Source organism: Plecotus auritus, assembly GCF_963455305.1.
Source record: "Plecotus auritus genome assembly, chromosome: 7".
Classification (NCBI taxonomy): domain Eukaryota; kingdom Metazoa; phylum Chordata; class Mammalia; order Chiroptera; family Vespertilionidae; genus Plecotus; species Plecotus auritus.
In genome coordinates, this window is record NC_137774.1 from 62,123,078 (window position 1) to 62,140,538 (window position 17,461).

A 17,461-nucleotide genomic window follows, 5' to 3' on the forward strand; every position below is an offset into this window, starting at 1 on the left:
CCTCTTCCCTCCCTTATTTCTCTGCTGCCAACCTGTCTTTGTTAAGTCAGCCTGGGAGTCCGGATTTAATTCATCAAATTATTGATTTTTTCAACTTTATTGAGGTGTAAATTATCAGTTTTTATCTTCTTTTTACAGGAAAGTCTTGATGTTAGAACTAAATGTATTAGGTATCAGACTCAGAGCTTCCTCCGATCCCAGTCACTACCCTTTCACGCACGGCGCGCTCCTTTCTGAGCCTGCCACCCGTCTCCAGCCTCGCGTTTACTTTGCAGGGACGCTGTGGAGAGGAAGTGGCGTGCTTGCAAGCTGTGGCATGTCCTGTAATGCTTTGCTTTTATATTCACAAGCAAGTCAGCTAAGTGCTAAATATTGGAAGTCACAAACTTTTCTCCAGAACTCTATGGACAATCTGCGTTTTTTCTAACATTTAGTTATGCTATAAGCTACTCATCTGGCGTGTATTTGTAGAAAAAATATTTTGTTTGCTTTATCCATCCTGTAGCTATATAATACTTACAGAACTTCTGCATTTCATGTATAATATAAAATGTTTGCCTAATGCGTGTTGGTAGAGATAGATGATGGGTGGGTGGATGGGTTCATGGATGTGGGTTTTATTTTGTTCAGACTAAGCTGGCTTTTTTATCTCTGGAAATGTCTTTTTAATGAAATCTTTGCCAATAGCTCTGTCCAATTGGTCTCAGGTTTCTTCTTCAATAACACTGCAAACTGCATGTTGCCTGTGGCCACTCTGTCCTCCATGTCACCTTCTCTGCCATCAGTTCAGTCTCGTAGACTTTTATGTGAGAAGCCCAAGATCAGGCTCAGGTTTTTCTGATGGTTGTTTTCTACATCATGGGTTCTTCCCTTCACTGCTCTCAGGGCAGTTTGCTAACGCATTTTCAGATTCTCTGCAGCCGCATCTGACCTCGTCCACATCTGGCTGTGTCTCCTCCTGCTGTCTGTTCACCCTGTTGTCTGCTCAGGCCCTGAGCTACTGCTCATTGGCCCCTCTGCTGTTTCTCTGAGCTCTCAGCTCTCCTTTTACCTACTCTCTTCCTCCTCCACCCCAAGTTGTAAGTGTATGTTTATTTATTTGTCCATTGTGTCGTCTCCCAGGCGAGAGGCTCTATGAGGGCGAGTAGCTCATCTACTCGATTTAGAGACACGACTTCAGCCCTGGCACAGTGACTGGCAAACAGTGGGTGCTCAGTCATTGTTTGCTGAATGAATGCCTGTCCACGTTACTCTGGCTTGGATTCCCTTTGGCTGTACCCACATTGTTTTGAGCCAGAGGTTCCCAAACTTTCATCACCGAAGTATCGCCTTTTTACCACATTAGTGTGCCATAGGCACCATTATTTACTAGACATTTGTCTTTAGAGCAGTTCACATCCTAAGCAACAAAATCTGCAAATAAAGGTGATGTCCTAGTTCCCATTTCTAAAATGCATTCACATAAACACGTAACTGGAAAACGTGTAAATTTCATCCACGAATCACTACACTCCTCCGGCGCCACGTGGCCGCACTGGGAGACCTTTCTGAAGAGCTCGGCGGCTGCGTTTCCGGGAGGATCCCAGGTCCTCTCGTGTAAGGCTCTGGTTCCTCCCCACGTCAGTCCTTTGGGGAGCCTGAATCATTCCTTTCGGGCCACCCTGACAGGATGGCAGTGACAAGGACCGAAGATGGCACAGTCAGCAAGGAAGACACCATTCCTCCTGATGGGGTGTGGAGACTACCAGGGGGAGAGCCACTGGAATGAACAGATATGCAAGACAAGTACAGATTGTGCTTAGAGCTATGGGGGACTAACCCATGGGGTTTAGAGAGTGACATTCGAGTGGTGACATTTGAAGAGACTGAGGATGAGAGCGGCTGAGCTGTGGGAAGAGCCAGGGGAAATTTTTCAGGCAGAGAGATGGGCAAAGGCCTGAAGACAGAAAGGATAGGGCTGGAGGACTCAAGAGTGTCTGCTCATCTTGCGGAAGTCCTAGATGCCTTCAGGGCTGAAACGCAGAGCTGGGCCACCCCACGTCACAGCCCCGACAGGAGCCAGGTGTAGGTGTGGTAGGCCTTGGGCCTGAAGAAATATTGTTACTCAACAGCCATGCATGCAGCTTTGGAGGCCTGGGCGGTGTGTGAGCAGCTGACTTCCCAGTGCTTTGCCAGCAGCACTGCCCACTGCTCTTCTGGCTCCTTGCATGATCAGCCACCCCCGCTGACCCTTTGCACGCATGGAGTTTAACGAATCCTGAAGCACTTACACCTGCAGGAGACACAAAGGAAACGACTCCTGTCTGGCTAATTTCTCCCAGGGAGGTAATAGCTGCACTTGGGTCACCTCCCACTAGGGGGCACTTACTCAGAACTGCTTCTGAGGGCGTGGGTGGCAGGCAAATGTGATAAACTGAGGAGGAATGTGAGGAGAGTAAGTGGAGGCTTTGAGCTTTATTTCAAGAACTTTGGGAAGAAAATGAGGTATATAGGACTGTAACAGGAGAGGGTGAAGGGAAGGATGAGTGGCTTTTTGAAAAATCAAAGAGACCTCAACTGCACAGCATTCTAACTGTCGTCAATGACACTACATTATACTAGAGGCCTGGTGCACAAAATTCATGCACTCAGGGGGGCAGTCCCTCAGCCTGGCATGTGCCCTCTTGCAGTTCGGGAACCCTCGGGGGATGTCTGACTGATGGCTTAGGCCTGCTGGGGAGTGGGCCTAAGCCAGCAGTCAGACATCCTTAGCACTGCCGCAGAGGCGGGAGAGGCTCCTGCCACCGCCGCTGCACTCACCAGCCGTGAGCCCGGCTTCTGGCTGAGTGGTGCTCCCCCTGTGGAGCGCACTGACCACCAGGAGACAGCTCCTGTGTTGAGTGTCTGCCCCCTGGTGGTCAGTGTGCATCATAGTGACCAGTCATTCCACAGTTGGGTTGATTTGCATATTAGCCTTTTATTATATAGGATATTTGAAAGTTGCTAGGAGAGACCTTCAAAGTTCTGATCACAAGGAAAAAAAATGTAACTGTAGTGATGGATGTTACCTCCACTTATTGTGGTGATTATTTTGCAATATATTCAAATATCAAATCACACTACACACCTGAAACTAATGTTATATGTCAATTCTTAATAAATAGGTAAATAAACTAAAAAGAAAGACTAAATTACGTTGAGGAAGAGGAACCATGAGTGGCTGGTACGGTGCTTATGGCTCGCACGGGACTCACAGGTTTGCCAGCTCAGACCGCAGGCAGCCAGTGGAGTCTGTGTGAGCACCATCCACGTGTGCAGTGAGGAAGCTGCTACAGAAGCTACAGGCCAGGAAATGGAGAAGCTAGACTCAATCTGGGTTTTCTGAGTTCAAATTGTCCACAACTCCACTGCCCCAAGGCCTTGCTTCTCTCCGTGTGGCCCATGGACCAGCAGGCCAGCCTCAGGGTGAGCCTGCGAGAAGGGCAGCACTTCGGGCACAGAACCTGCATTGCAAACAGCCCCAGGCAGTGGAGTGCTGTCCAGTGTGAAGGGTGACTGAGGGGTCGCACCAGAGGAAGCGAGGCAGGCTTACGTGTGGGAGAGGAAGGGGAGTGATCCTGTTACCCCTAGAAGCTGTCCTGGGAGGTCCCCACGTCAGGCCAGGATAGCTGCAGATGGTGCCTGAGAAACTGAGGCCCAGTTGCCTGGAAATTTATCAACTGTACATGCAGCAGCAAAAACCACTCGCTCCACACCCACGGCCGCCTCTCTTCCCCCCTCCCCTCCTCCCTGAGCCCAGCTTTCTAAGAAAGGAGCTGTGTTCTGTCTCCCACATTGTGGCCTCCCACCCACACCACAGCCCCCGAGACGTGGTTCCTCCCCCTCACTCCACACAACTGCTTCCATACCGCCTGTCTTCTTCCCAATGTCAATGGAGACCTCTAAACATGGTTTTTCATAAGCCCATTTTTTTAAACTATAAAGAATACATGCTTGCCCTAACCGATTTGGCTCAGTGGATAGAGCGTCGGCCTGGGGACTGAAGGGTCCCAGGTTCGATTACGGTCAAGGGCATGTACCTTGGTTGTGGGCACATACCCAGTAGGGAGTGTGCAGGAGGCAGCTGATAGATGTTTCTCTCTCATCGATGTTTCTAACTCTCTATCCCTCTCCCTTCCACTCTGTAAAAAAATCAATAAAATATATTTTTTAAAAAAAGGAAAAAAAGAATACATGCTCATGACGGGGGAGGGGGTGAGAATCTAGTGAGTGCAGGAGGTGAAGGTGGGAATTCAGCTGCAATCCACCCTGCAGTCCACCAGGTCCCCGAGGCCACTCCCCAGAGGTGAGCTCAGGTGGCAGTGTGCTGTGCGTCCTGAGAGGAGGTTTGTGCACGTCTGCACTAGCATGTGTGTGTATATTTTGTAGGTAAATGGCACACATGGAACTCGCTGTTATGCAACTTGCTTTTTTCACTAATTACTCCATCTAGGGTTCCTTTCTGTGTCAATATCTGTAGGTCCACCTCATTTTTTAACAGCAACAAAATAATCTGTCTGGCCTCACAATAGTTTATTTAACCATAGGAACAGACATGTGGGTTATTGCTGGTCTCTTTCTGCTGCAAACATTGTTTCAGTAGTTAGGTTAAAGGCAGTTGCTGTAACCGATAGGGAGGACTTATAACCTGATAGATAGAGCACCTGAACTAAGCTGAAAAATAATCATATTATTTTAAATCTTAGAGCACCTATACTTATGTGAATAGGGGGTTAAGTTTTTCTTAAGTTTCCTTTTCAAGGCCTGTGCTAAGCAATTGAGGAGGTGACTCAGCTGTGAATCCAGCAAGCAGAACCAATAAGCAGGGTCAGACCAACCCACCAAGAGTCAAAACATCATCTCATCACATCATCTCATCCCCTGGTGACTAAAGGACAATAGCTGACATTTACGAACCTCCAGGGCTGCTCGTAGCTGCACTCTGTTCCCAGCCTCACCCCAGTCCCTTCCCCTTTATAACCCTGTCCCTTGCACTTTGCAGTAAGACAGAATTTGAATGCTTGAAGCGCCCTGTCTTCTTGGCTGGCTGGCCTTCTCAATAAACGCCTTATGTGATTCAACCCCGCCTTCGTTATTGGACACAGCGACAGGCAGCCCGAGCCCACCGGGGGTCTCCTGGTAACATAACAAACAGACACCGAGATCAAAGTGTATTTCTTGCTCACCACAGTTCAGAGGGTGTATCCTGGTTGTACGTGGTCTTCCATGCCCCTCTGCTTTTTGGACCTGCCCCCTTACAGGGCCACAGAGTGCCCTGCATTCAGCTAGTGCCGTGATCTCCACCAGCGGCCGCAAGAACCTTTAACACCTGCGATACCTGACTATCTAGTCGGGGCACTGACCTCCTTTCCCTTAGATTGTCAAGTAAAAACATGACAACAGCCAATACAATAGCTGTCTGGTATGAATGAATCAAAATTATACCTATTTTTTTTGTCAGATCGGCAAAAAGTATATTTTGTGTATGCCTCAGAATTTGAGTAGTTTACTCTTCTATGTGCCATGAGGTGGAAAAGGTTGAAAATCGCTGAGCTAGTGGACAGAAAAGATAGAGAAGAGGGCACACCTACTTTGTGAGCAACTTGGCCTGGAGGTAACAGGACTGTACTACCCACTGTCCATGGCACCAGCCAGCCACATCACCTCACCTGGATGCAGGGGTGGCTGGGAAATGTAGTCGTTGGCTGGGCAGTGGCCTTCTAGAAGCAGAGCTGCACCTGGCAGGGAAGAGCAGGAATCTTTGGTGGACAACTCCCCATCTCTGCCACAAATGCTGCCTCACACACAGTCTTTATGTGCCTGTACAGATAAATTCCTGGAAGTGGAATTGCTGGGTTAAATGGTACGTGCATTTTACATTTGGGTAGATAACATCGAATTTCCCTCCTCAAGACTGCGTTGAGTTATGCTGCTACCAATATTGAAGAGTAAGTTCTACACACTCTTGCCAGCAATAACTGTTATAATACAGGGTGTCCCAAACATGTATACACACTTTCACAGCTGAGAGCTCAATTTTGAAAATGAAATGTATTTCAGTAAACACAGCCTTTATAATTATTCAATGTGTGTGTATACATTTTTGGGACACTCTATATTTCAAAATATATTTTCCATTATTATAGGTGAATAATATTATTCATGATGGGTTTTTATTTGCATTTCTTTAGTTTTAAGAGAGATGGAGTACCTTTCATATATTTATTTCTACTCACAGCTCTTTTTCTATTAATCTTCTCAGCCTATGTTCCTAGTCCACCGGATGTTTCTCCTCTTCTTACTGATTTGCAAGAACTTTGAAAAAAATATAATTGAAATTATCCTTTGTTTCTCAAATACTTTTCCAGCTAGTCATTTTCTTTTATTTTACTTATCATATTTTTCCATCCCAGAGACTCACGTTTGCTCTGTAATCTGTCTTTTTCTCCATGATTTTGTCTCCTGCTTGGAAAGGCTGTCCTTGTCCCAAGACTGAATTCACATATTCTCACGTGACCTTCTACTGCGGCAGTCACACTCGAATCCAGGTTTTCCGACTTGCTGTGTTGCTTTGGGGACTGGCTGTCATTCTGTGTGTCCCAGTTCCCAGAGCCCACAGCTGGGCCTGGGGACAGTGTTGGTTTCATTGAGTCAGCGTGAGACTGAGCAAGATGGCTCGTGGCGGAGCTGAGCACAGCCGCTGCACAGATGTAGCTTGTTTATGTCCAGGGCACCAATGCAGTGCCTCAGTCAGCGAGGGCTACTACAACAAAAACGCCACAGACTGAGTGGCTCGAACAAGACAAGTTTATTTCTCCCAGTCTGGAGGCTGGAGGTCCAAGACCAAAATGCCAGCCGATTTGGTTCCTGGTGAGGCTGTCTTCCTGGTGTGCAGCCGGCTGCCTTCCTGCTGCGCCCTCACATGGCAGAGGGGAGAGCTCATCGCTCTCATGTCTCTTCTTAGAAGGGCACGAAGCCCATTCCTTAGGGCTCCACCTGCATGGCTCCCCAAATACCATCACCTGGGGGCTAAGGCATCGACGTGATGTGCAGGAACACGAGCATTCGGCCATAGCGACTATGCGGTGGCTGATCGATGCTGGGTGCCTGCTCTTTAAAGATATACATCATGATGATGTAATATACTACACCTTGCGAAACGATTGCCAAATCAAGTTAATTAATGTATCCATCACCTCACAGGGTTACCCCTGTGAAGATCTAGTCTCTTAGCCACTTTCGAGTATATAACACAGTATTCTTAATGACAGCCACTCGTGCCGTACATTAGACCCCAGTTATAAGATTCCTCATCTTATTGCAGAGTTTGTACCCTTTGACCAGCATCTCCCCCTTTCCCCAATGCCTCAGCCCCTGGCATCCACCATTCTACACTCTAGTTCTGAGTGCGACACATGGATTCCACCTGTAAGTGTGATCATGTAGTATGTGCCTTCCTGTGTCTGGCTCCTGCCATTTGTGACAGCATGAGTGACGCAGTGTTCGGTGCAGTAAGCTGTGCCAATTCTCTGGTTACTGAGCAATAGAACTCAAACTCAGGTCTCTTGGATTCTAAGTCCCTTGCTCACCTCCGGCCCTGAAGTGGCCCACTACCCCTGCCACCTCTGTGTGTCTCTGTCATGCAAGGAGGATCCCTTTCTAGTCTCTGTTCATCACCAGACCGGCTCAGGACAAACCCCACCGTGCACAGGCATGGGAGGAGGCAATGGGCGCTCTGGAAAGCCGGGCCTCGGTAGCACAGGCAGGCATGAGGCACTCTCTTCTCACCATCACCCCCAGGGACGTGCCGGGGTCTGGACAAACTGGCTGGACACCGCAGGGAAGGGACTCTGCCCTCACACCTCCTTCAGCTCCCCTCACACGACAGGGCTGAGCAGCCTCTCTAGTTGGGGAGACCAAACCACTGGGACCAGGCAGGCTGGGCGCAGTGCCCGCCGTTCCCAGTTCTCTGGAAAAGCCAGCTTCCAGCACGGGGACCTTGGCGCCTGCCCACACTGGGCGCAGCACACCCCTACGGCCAGAGGAAGGGCCCCCACCCTGTGGGAGCTGGGTGCAGCAGCTGCTTACACCGGGAAAGGGGCCCAGGCCCCTGTGGCTCACATGCCATTGACTCCCTGAGAACAGAGGCTACACCGGCTTATCATTCCATCCTCAGCAAATGCATGTTCAATGAGCGCATGCCAGGCACAAGACGGGCCCTGTCAGCATGGAGGTGGGACCATCATGATCTCTGCCTTCTGTGACCTTACACTCCAGGGTGACAATAGATGAGGTAATGTGTAAAACAGGGGCGATGTCTGTGTGGGCACAGTGGAACGACAGGGGTAACAGATGCCTGACTCTCCCGGGAAGGGGGTCAGTCATTAAGATGCAGTCAGGAAAGGCTTCCTGGTGGAGGTGATGATGAGCTAAGAGCTGAGAGAAGTTTTGCCTAACAGGCTACAAAGGGCTTCACCAAAACACACACAATAGGTCAAAAATCTCTTAGCATGAAAAATGCAGAATTGGGGAGTTCTGAATAGTCCCGTGTGGCCAGAGCCCCGGCGCCCATGGGCCAGAGTCAGGAGAGCCACATAAGTCCCAGGAGGCCTTTACTGTGAGCAGCAAAGGATTACGGCTGCGCTCACGCTCATGTTTGGTCCTGGGTCAGGTCAGTGTAGGATGTGGGGCTGAGGAGGATAGAGGGGTTGCACCAGCCTCAGGTGTGGGGGATGAGCAGGGTTGGTTTTCAGAACCGGTTTCTTGCAATAAAGCCTTTTCCCTCCTCTCCTGCTCCTAATTGCCCCTCTGGAGACTGCGATGGTTTTCAAGGAGGCTGGCTGTCCAGTTAGGAGCTAATGAGTCACTAAAGAGCCCCCAGGCAGCCAAGTCTTCCTGAACACATCCTCGGGGTGAGCAGATTTAGCAGAAAATACGATCCTCCCGAGAATCCTTCCATCACGCTCAGGTGTGCCCGCCCTGCAGGCTCCCAGGAGACCTGCCCGCGCCGGCCCAGGGCTCACACACACGCAGGGTCTCCCTTGTGTGGAGGGGTGTCTCTGCCCCACTGGATGGGTCAAAGCTATCACTTCCAAGCTGACAAGGACATAGGTAGGGTGTTTTCTTTTGTTGGTGGGGCCGCAGGAAGCCTGTGATTTTTCCTCAGGAAGAAGATGGGCTGCAGGCTTTGTGGCATGGGGATGGGCACACGTCTCCCCCAGTACACACTAGTGTGCTGCTGCTTCTTTGTGCCAGGCGAAGGCTTGCCCTTGTGTTTTCCCTTCAACAGGTATTTACTGCAGCCCTACTAAGTGCCCATCATCTCCTTGGAGCTGAGAACACAGCCGTGTCTAAGACAGACCAACCCTATTCTCTTGGAGTTCTTAGTCTATGGCCAGGGCAGGTCTGGGCAGAGAGAAACATACAAACGGAATTTGATAGACAGTAAAGAGTACCATCGTGTTACTGAGAGTGCACCTTACACGGCTGCGCTTCCCAAGCTTCTCTGATCCTAAGAATCATAGCAGGGGGCGCGGGTGAGTTAAAATGGAGGGTCCTGGCCTGCACCTCAAAGCCATTGAGCCAGAATGTACAGGGAAGGGGCCTGGGACTCTCTTTGTCTAGGGCAGGCCAGGGTGATAGACAGCTGTTTTAAAGGCTGAGTGGCTAAAGGAGCACTCAGCGTGCAGCCCAGGTTCTTAGCTCCGAGGCCCACTCGGAGCATCTGGGAGCTTTAAAACTGCAGGTGCCCAGTCCGTGTGTCCAGCCCGAGTTTCTGACTTAATGAGTCTGGCGCGGCCCCGGCACTTACATATCTTCGAAGCCCTCCAGGTGGCCCCAGTGTGCAGCTTGACTTGCCACCACCTCCCCTCGCAGCCACACGGCAGAGGGACCACAGCCCTGTCCTGAACACCAGGGGGAGCCTTGAGCAAAGGGCTGTGTGCAGATAAGGCAGAAATGGCACAGGACCTGTTCTTTGACATCTCACTTGACCTTCTTATATTTGGAGCGTGGACTCCCCTCAGTCTGTGAGCCTGAGCACCTGTGGCCACGGTGAAATCTGAGCACTGGCACATTGACGCCCCCTCCCTCCCCGGGACTATCTGCTGAATCCTTCCTCTGCCCAAAGTCAGAATGTCAAGAAAAGGCTGGGCGCCGTAACTAACACCGCCCGTTTCTGAGGTTTCAGGATGACCTCTCGATGCCTTTGACACTGGGTCTCTGATCAATTGGTTGAGCACCTATTGTATGCCAGGTATTATGCTAGGAGGGCAAAAATGAATAAGAAACACGCCCAGTTGCTGAGGATCTGTTGATATAAATGGATGCATAGCTAATGGTTCCACACACTGGGATGGGGTCCTCACAGCTGGAGGCACAGAGGGCCATGACACTACACGGAAGAGCTCACAGAGGATGTGACTTCCGGGTTAGACTTGGAAAGGTGAATCAAGGCTCACCAGAGTGAGGGAGATGAGAAAAATGATCCCGAGGCTTAGAGGATAAAAACAAAAACCTCAGCAAGTGCAAACCACATGAAAGAGCGAGACTTTGTGTTCAACGTGGCGTGGGCATTGGGTTGCCAGGAAATAGCAAGAGATTAATTCTGGAAAGGTAGGCACTGGCCTTCAGACCAAGTCGGAGAACTCGGACTTTGTCCAAAAGAAGAATTGATAGCTGACGAGATTGGGTTTGCTTTAAAAAGATTTCTCTGGTGGACACAGAATACAGATGGGTTAAAAGGGAGGAGAGGATGAAAGCATGGAGGTCAGAGAGAAAGCTCTTGTCGGAGGAGGAGATGATAAGAGCCTGAGGGGGAGACCTGAAAAAAGTTGGGGAGGTAAAGCCTCTGAGAATGAGAGACAGATGTGAGATGGAGTCAGAGTGACGTAGGTTTCTCTGCTCTCTGAGTGGATTTAGGGTGATGGCATCTGTAGAAACCGGTAAAGGAGAGAAGTGAGTTGGGGAGGAAAATGGCAAGTTCGGTTGCTGAGGCAGGGAACCAGTCCACAGACAGCCGGGCATTCCAGCCCAGAGCATGGGGAGGTTGGAGCTGCTGCTGCAGACACACGAGTCGGCATCTCGCAGGCGGTGGTGGAAGTCCCCGGAAGGAATGAGCCCCTCCAGGAAGATCACATACAAGGCAAGAGGTGGGAACACACCTGTGGGCAGGCCCAGAATGGCCTGAACGTGTGGAGAACTTGAAAAGGGAGCGAGGGCTTCAACGCATAACTGGATTAGACTGGTTGTTGGTTTCACTGTAATCTCAACAATATCGATGGAGACCTTATTGTGTCATGGACTATGGTAGACCCTGGAGATATAGGTGTAGGGAAGGTGCACCCTGCCCTCGTGGAGTTTATGTTCAGTGGGTGAGCATAGCTCCCACCTGGAGGAAGCCAGGGTAAGTTAGGTTCTTGGGTTGCAAGCAACAGCTATCAACTATGACTAACGTAAAGTAGCAAATACCTTTTTGGAAGGAGGTGTCATAACTCATAGAATGCAGACGGAAGTGGAAGAACCAGGGCCAGAGCTAAGATCGCTGCAGGGATTTGCTAAGAGTAGCTGATGAGGAGGCTTTTCCAGGCCCCTATACTGGTGGGAAGGTTCAGTCCAAACATTTCAGTCTTGATGGCCCATTATTAGTCTTTATGACACAACTAGAGGCCCAGTTCATGAAAATTCATGCACTGGAGGGGGGTTCCTCAGCCTGGCCTGCTCCCTCTCACAGTCTGAGAGCCATCAGGGGTGGGAGGCAACCTGGTGATCAGGGGAAGGCGACACCCCCATCACACCTCTGCTGCTGCCACTGCTGGCAGCGCAAACCTTGGGCGGCCCTGGGTGGCTAGGTAGCCGACATCCGAGGCTTGCCTGCGCCTCAGGCTGGCCCTGGGCAGCTGTGGGCGGGTCCGGCAGCACCATGTGCCTGTTCCCCCCCCCCCCCCGCCCCCGCAGGGCTGAAAGGACTGGGGGACTCTGGCAGGGCTGAGGGGACTAGGTGCTTCCATCTTTTTGATGGTGTGATGGTCAATTTGCATATTCTCTCTTTATTAGATAGGATTGGCACTGATTGGCCTAACTTCATTCATGCACCCACCTCTTGGCCCATCAAGATTTTATCCAAAGCAGGAGTGGTGGTTCCTCAAATAAAAATCAGGGGGCTCATATCAGATGTAGAGAAATCATTGCTGAGCAGGTTAAAATAACAGGTGGGAGGTAAGTCCAAAGGATGAGTGTCAGACCATTATAGTAATTTTTGCAAAGCTACATAGAGAATAAAGGAGGCTGAAGCTTAAGCAGGTTATAGGGTGAGAGAAAAACTCAGTTGTATGTTAGCATCTGGAAGCAAGTAAGCAAAATTTAAACAATGACTTGAAGAGGAAAAATGAGCATTAAGGAAAAGTGTATGCCCTGGCCCACATGTGTGAGCAGGGAGCCACACAGCCAGGCTCTGCGTGCTCCCCTCCCACAGGCTCGGCGCTCTGTGCCAGTGCCGCACAGACATACCATGTGAGGATGTTCCCGGGGGGAGAGAGAACATTTGAAGCGCACAGGAGCCGTTTGGCCCTGGCACAGTGACGTGTGGTGCTGCTTGCAGTCTGTTGTCTGTGCTCCTCCGTGTTTGAGGGAGGGACACACTGCAGCTGACGTGCCATTAGGAACTAGAGACATGGAGCTTCACTGCAGTTCAAAACCCAGGGATGGTGTGATGCTCTGCAGACCACTGGGACTGGTCGGAATTTCCCCAATGGCAACAGTGCTCCTGGCCAAGTTCATCGCCCATTAGTCTCATAAGCTCGGGAAATGCTGTGTCCCCACTTCCTTTGGGTATTCTTTAGTGTTTTCAAGGGAAATCTGTTTCATGGCTTGTCAAGTCGACTTCTTTTTGTTTGGGGGATTGCCTTTATATCCATAACCCACATGGAGTTTGAAAGTCCTTAAGTTTAAATGTACTCTCACATTCATGTAATTCTCCCTACTTCCATCATAAAGGCTACCATGTAATTACAATGTATTCCATGGTCATAATCTAACATAGCCAGATGTATAAGAAAAGCTGGCCAGAAGATTCTATTCAAGTGTATGTGATTGTTAGCGAATAACGATAGCTGATTAAAAAGTGGCCTTCTCAATGTTAATAAATACTATGGAGACTTTGAGCTCACATGGGTTCATTATAAACACTGGGCCTGGGAGCAAAATATCAATTGTATCTGCCTATCTCTTGCGCAGTGACTGAAAGTTCAAGGGGCTAACAGGCAGGCTTGCAGGGAAGGCAGCAGAGGAAGAGATCTGAGAGTGCAGGTGGACAGGGAGCTCCTGCCTGCCTCTTCCTTGGAGACCAGTGGGAGGGTGCTGGATCGGTGTGGGCAATAGTTGCAGGATAGAGGAGAGAAAAGTTGAAGGTATGCCGGCTTATGTCTTCCTCGTGCAGTGGGAGAGTGGTTGTGTGTTAAGGGTGGGTGCTTATGGTGAGAATTTGGAACACCTACTCTGAAGAACAATAAGGGGGCTGTAAAAACAAATATACCAAATTACTGAGCAGTGTTGAGGCTCAAGTGAAGATAGAGTTAGTAACCATAGGAAGGATCCAGTTGCCAGGGTCAGCAGTTTTCTCTCCTGCTGTTGGGCAACCCAGATGCAGAATTAGAAATGATGAAAGGCTGGAAGGATGCATTATTAGGGACTGGAAGAGCAAGTAGTACAGGAAATTGAGGAGGAAGAGGAAGAGAAGGAGGAGGAGGAGGAGAAGGAGGAGGAGGAGGAGGAGGAGGAGGAGGAGGAGGAGGAGGAGGAGGAAGAGGAGGAGGCGGAGGAGGGGAAAGAAGAAACTGAAATGATTGTTCATTCGGTCCAGAGAAGGTATGCAAGAAAGTGAAATCAAGAAGATCATAGATGAATTTGAAGATCGGGTATAATGCGTTTGATACTGTGGTAAATGCATAAAGAAATAAGATTGCAGTCCATTCGTTTCCTTGGCATTTCTTGGTGAGTAGCTATATCATTCCATGGTCTGCCTTTGTCTTCACATTGCCTTCTCTGTGTGTCTCTTCTCCCCCTTCTGTTGTCTTAGAAGCATATTCCTCACTGGACATTGGGCCCATCCTAACCCAGGATGATCTCATCTCCAGATCCTCACCTTATATCTGCAAAGACTTTTCCAAATAAGGTCTTCATAGGTTCTGAGCGGATACATCTTTCGGAGGGTCACCATTCAACCCACTACATCGTCCTAGAGTGAAATTTCAGAGTGAACCATTTCAGAATTAGGGCAATTCTAATGACAGGATCCAAGGAATGACCAGGAGTAAGAATTGCTAAGAGAGAAGAGAAAATGGAGACCAAGGACTCTGAAGCCAGGTCATTGAGTAGGGATGCTGATGGAGTCTGGGATGAAGAAGACTAGGAACCAGGAGTCTATATTCCAGAGGAATGTGAAGACGAATGCTATGGGGGTTGGTCAGTCATAGTGTTAGGAGTGAGAACCCTCTATTGGAACCATCTGAGGAGATTTAAAAATATCCGACCCTGAATAGCTTTAACCAGCCGGTCCTGGATGGGCCCAGACATCCGTATGTTTTTTAATCCCTTGGTGGGATTAAAAAATGTAGCCAGCATTAGAAAAACGAGTTTAAGGTAACACATGACGTCCAGACAGAAGTCACAACGCGGAGCCAGGGGGTCCCCTCCAACAAGGTCTGAAAGAGACACAGCTGGGGAGGAGGTCCACCACCATCTCCGAGACCTTCAGGCAGAGCCAGGAGAGTGAAGCCGGGCAGCGAGAGGTGTGGCGCTGCCTGCGAGGCCCCGCTGGCGCTGGCGAGGGCTTCTGTGCTGCTTCAGGCTCCTCCCAGGGAGGGAGTGCAGCAGGCAAAGGAAAAGAATGCTTTCTTTCTTCTCTTTTCAAACAGAAAGTGCTGAGACTTTGTTTTGTTCTCAGTTAATTTAGTGATGAGGGATACTTTTATTTTATTTACTTATTTATTTCAGTTACAGTTGATGCTCAATATTATTTTATATTAGTTTCAGGTGTGCAGCATAGTGGTTGGAACTCATTTCTAAAATACTTACTCTACCTACAAAACCAGCCTTTTCCCCCAAACAGATTTTCTAACATATTTGGAGAAGTCTCTTTTGCCAGAACAATATTCGGTGCCTTCCTCTGTATCTTTTTTTTTTTCTTTTTGGTAATCCTTTCCAAGGATATTTTTCCTGTTTTTTTAGGGAGAGTGGAAGAGAGAGGGAAAGACAGAGAGAAACAGCGATGTGAGAGAGACACATCGATTGGTTGCCTCCTGCATGAGCTGACCAGGAGGGGAGGAGCCTGCAGCCCAGGAACGTGCCCTTGACTGGAACGGAACCCACAGCCCTTTGGGCGCAGACCAATGCTCTATCCACTGAGCCAAACTGGCTAGGGCTCCTCTGTAACTTTTGAATATGTAATAACCACGTTAACAATTTCAAGCAGTGTACAAGGTTATACAATAAAAGTCACTCTCTTTCATCCCTGACCTCTCCCTGGCTCTCCCCAGAATCCACTGTGTTTGTCAGTTTCCCTAGATACTGTCTCACCTGTTTTCATTTAATGCTGCATCCTGGAAATCACTCTATATTGGTACACATAGCTCTACCTACTCTGTTAACTGGCTATTCCATCATTTATTTAACCCATGCTGACGGACACTCCCTGTCTGGAAGCACACTGGTTAAAGACTAAAAAAGTCAACAAGTGGGAAAGTGGGTTCCTTGCCAGGTGAGAGCAGGTGAGCCTCAGAGGCACAGAGGAGAGAGGTGCCCCCACCAGGGAACTGGGAGCAGGGAAATGACCCGCACCGCCACCCCCACCCCGCAGCCTGTCTGACCCTGCTGCTCTGCCCGCAGGAGCCTCATGCCCCGGACGGTGGAGAGCCAGATCACGCTGGAGAAGACGCCCAGCTACTTCGTCACTCAGGAGGCCCCTCGGCGGATCTTCAACATGTCGCGGGACACCAAGCTGATCGTGGTGGTGCGGAATCCGGTGACCCGTGCCATCTCCGACTATACTCAGACGCTGTCCAAGAAGCCCGACATCCCCACCTTCGAGGGCCTGTCCTTCCGGAACCGCACGCTGGGCCTGGTGGACGTGTCCTGGAATGCCATCCGCATCGGCCTGTACGCGCTGCACCTGGAGGGCTGGCTGCGCTACTTCCCCCGCACGCAGATCCACTTTGTGAGCGGTGAGCGGCTCATCACCGACCCCGCGGGTGAGATGGGGCGGGTGCAGGACTTCCTGGGCATCCGCAGGTTCCTCACTGACAAGCACTTCTACTTCAACAAGACCAAGGGCTTCCCCTGCCTGAAAAGGACAGAGGCGAGCCTCCTGCCCCGGTGTCTGGGCAAGTCCAAGGGCAGGGCTCACGTGCAGATCGACCCCGAGGTCATAGACCAGCTGCGGGAGTTTTATAGACCTCACAACATTAAATTTTATGAGACCGTTGGGCAGGACTTCAGGTGGGAATAGGCCTCCGACAGGCCAGGTCTCTGTGGGTCTCTGCCATGGGTTTGTTCTTAGGGCCTGTGGCCCCCTCCCCCAGCAGAGCCGGGCTCCAGCGCTTTCCCCAGCTGGGACTTTATCATCCTGGGACCAGGGAGCCCAGCCCTGGCGAAGAGTCGGGGGCCCTGCCGCTAGCTCTCCCCCGTCTGCCCAGGCAGCACTGACCTGCTTCTGGCACGTCCAGCCAATTCTGAAGCATTTCCCTCCGGCCCATAGGCTGCCTTGGGAAGTTGCTTCAGGAAGAGTGGATCTTCCCATTGTGTTCGCTGTTACCCGTGGTGATGGCTCTGTTGCTGTGAGCACAGCGGTCTGTCCCTGTCGCTGTCCCCCCCAGAGTGAGCTTGCTAATTCCGAGTGTCATGTACTTCCCTGTGAGCTTTCCTCTCCCTGGCTGGTGGCATGGGATACCATCCTCGTCCTCCCGCCCTTAGCAGCTCATCAAGAGACGCAGAGCGGACACGGCCCCTGGCCACTGCGAGGAGACGGGCCTTTTGATGATGGAATAAACCGGAGCTTTCTAAGGCTGTGGCCTCAGCCCTGCTTGAAGGTGGCAGTCTTTGAAGAACACTTGGTGACTCTCCCTGCTCCCTGTGGACAAAAGCACATAATTCTGCTGTTACGGGTACTTGCCTCACGCGAGCTTTCATGTTCAGCATGCAACAGAACATGCTTGTCCATGTGAAATAAATATGGCTCCCTCGTGTCCCGAACACTGGCTCTTCTCTGTAAGTTGGGCAGGAGCACAACTTGTTCATTCAGGGCCTCCAGGCAGGGTGGGCTGGTCCGGGGCGGGCTGGGAGGGAGGGAGAGGCACAGGGGTACCAGCAAGGGTGAGGAGACGGGAAAGGAAGCCCTTGCTGGCGGAGCTGGGGCAGAAATGTCACCCAGGGCTGGAGGGCCATCAGCTGA

General features: G+C 50.4%; 1 protein-coding gene across 1 annotated transcript in view; it reads left to right on the forward strand.

Annotated features, from left to right (window-relative positions):
• The window catches only part of HS3ST2 (heparan sulfate-glucosamine 3-sulfotransferase 2), an 83,728-nt gene extending 66,468 nt beyond the window's left edge, over positions 1 to 17,260 (forward strand). The window contains exon 2 of the mRNA XM_080679175.1: positions 15,901 to 17,260. Within this exon, the coding sequence (XP_080535301.1) occupies positions 15,901 to 16,519 (619 nt within the window). The 3' untranslated portion in view covers positions 16,520 to 17,260. The remainder of the gene's footprint in view (positions 1 to 15,900) is intronic.
• The last annotated feature ends 201 nt before the right edge of the window (positions 17,261 to 17,461 follow it).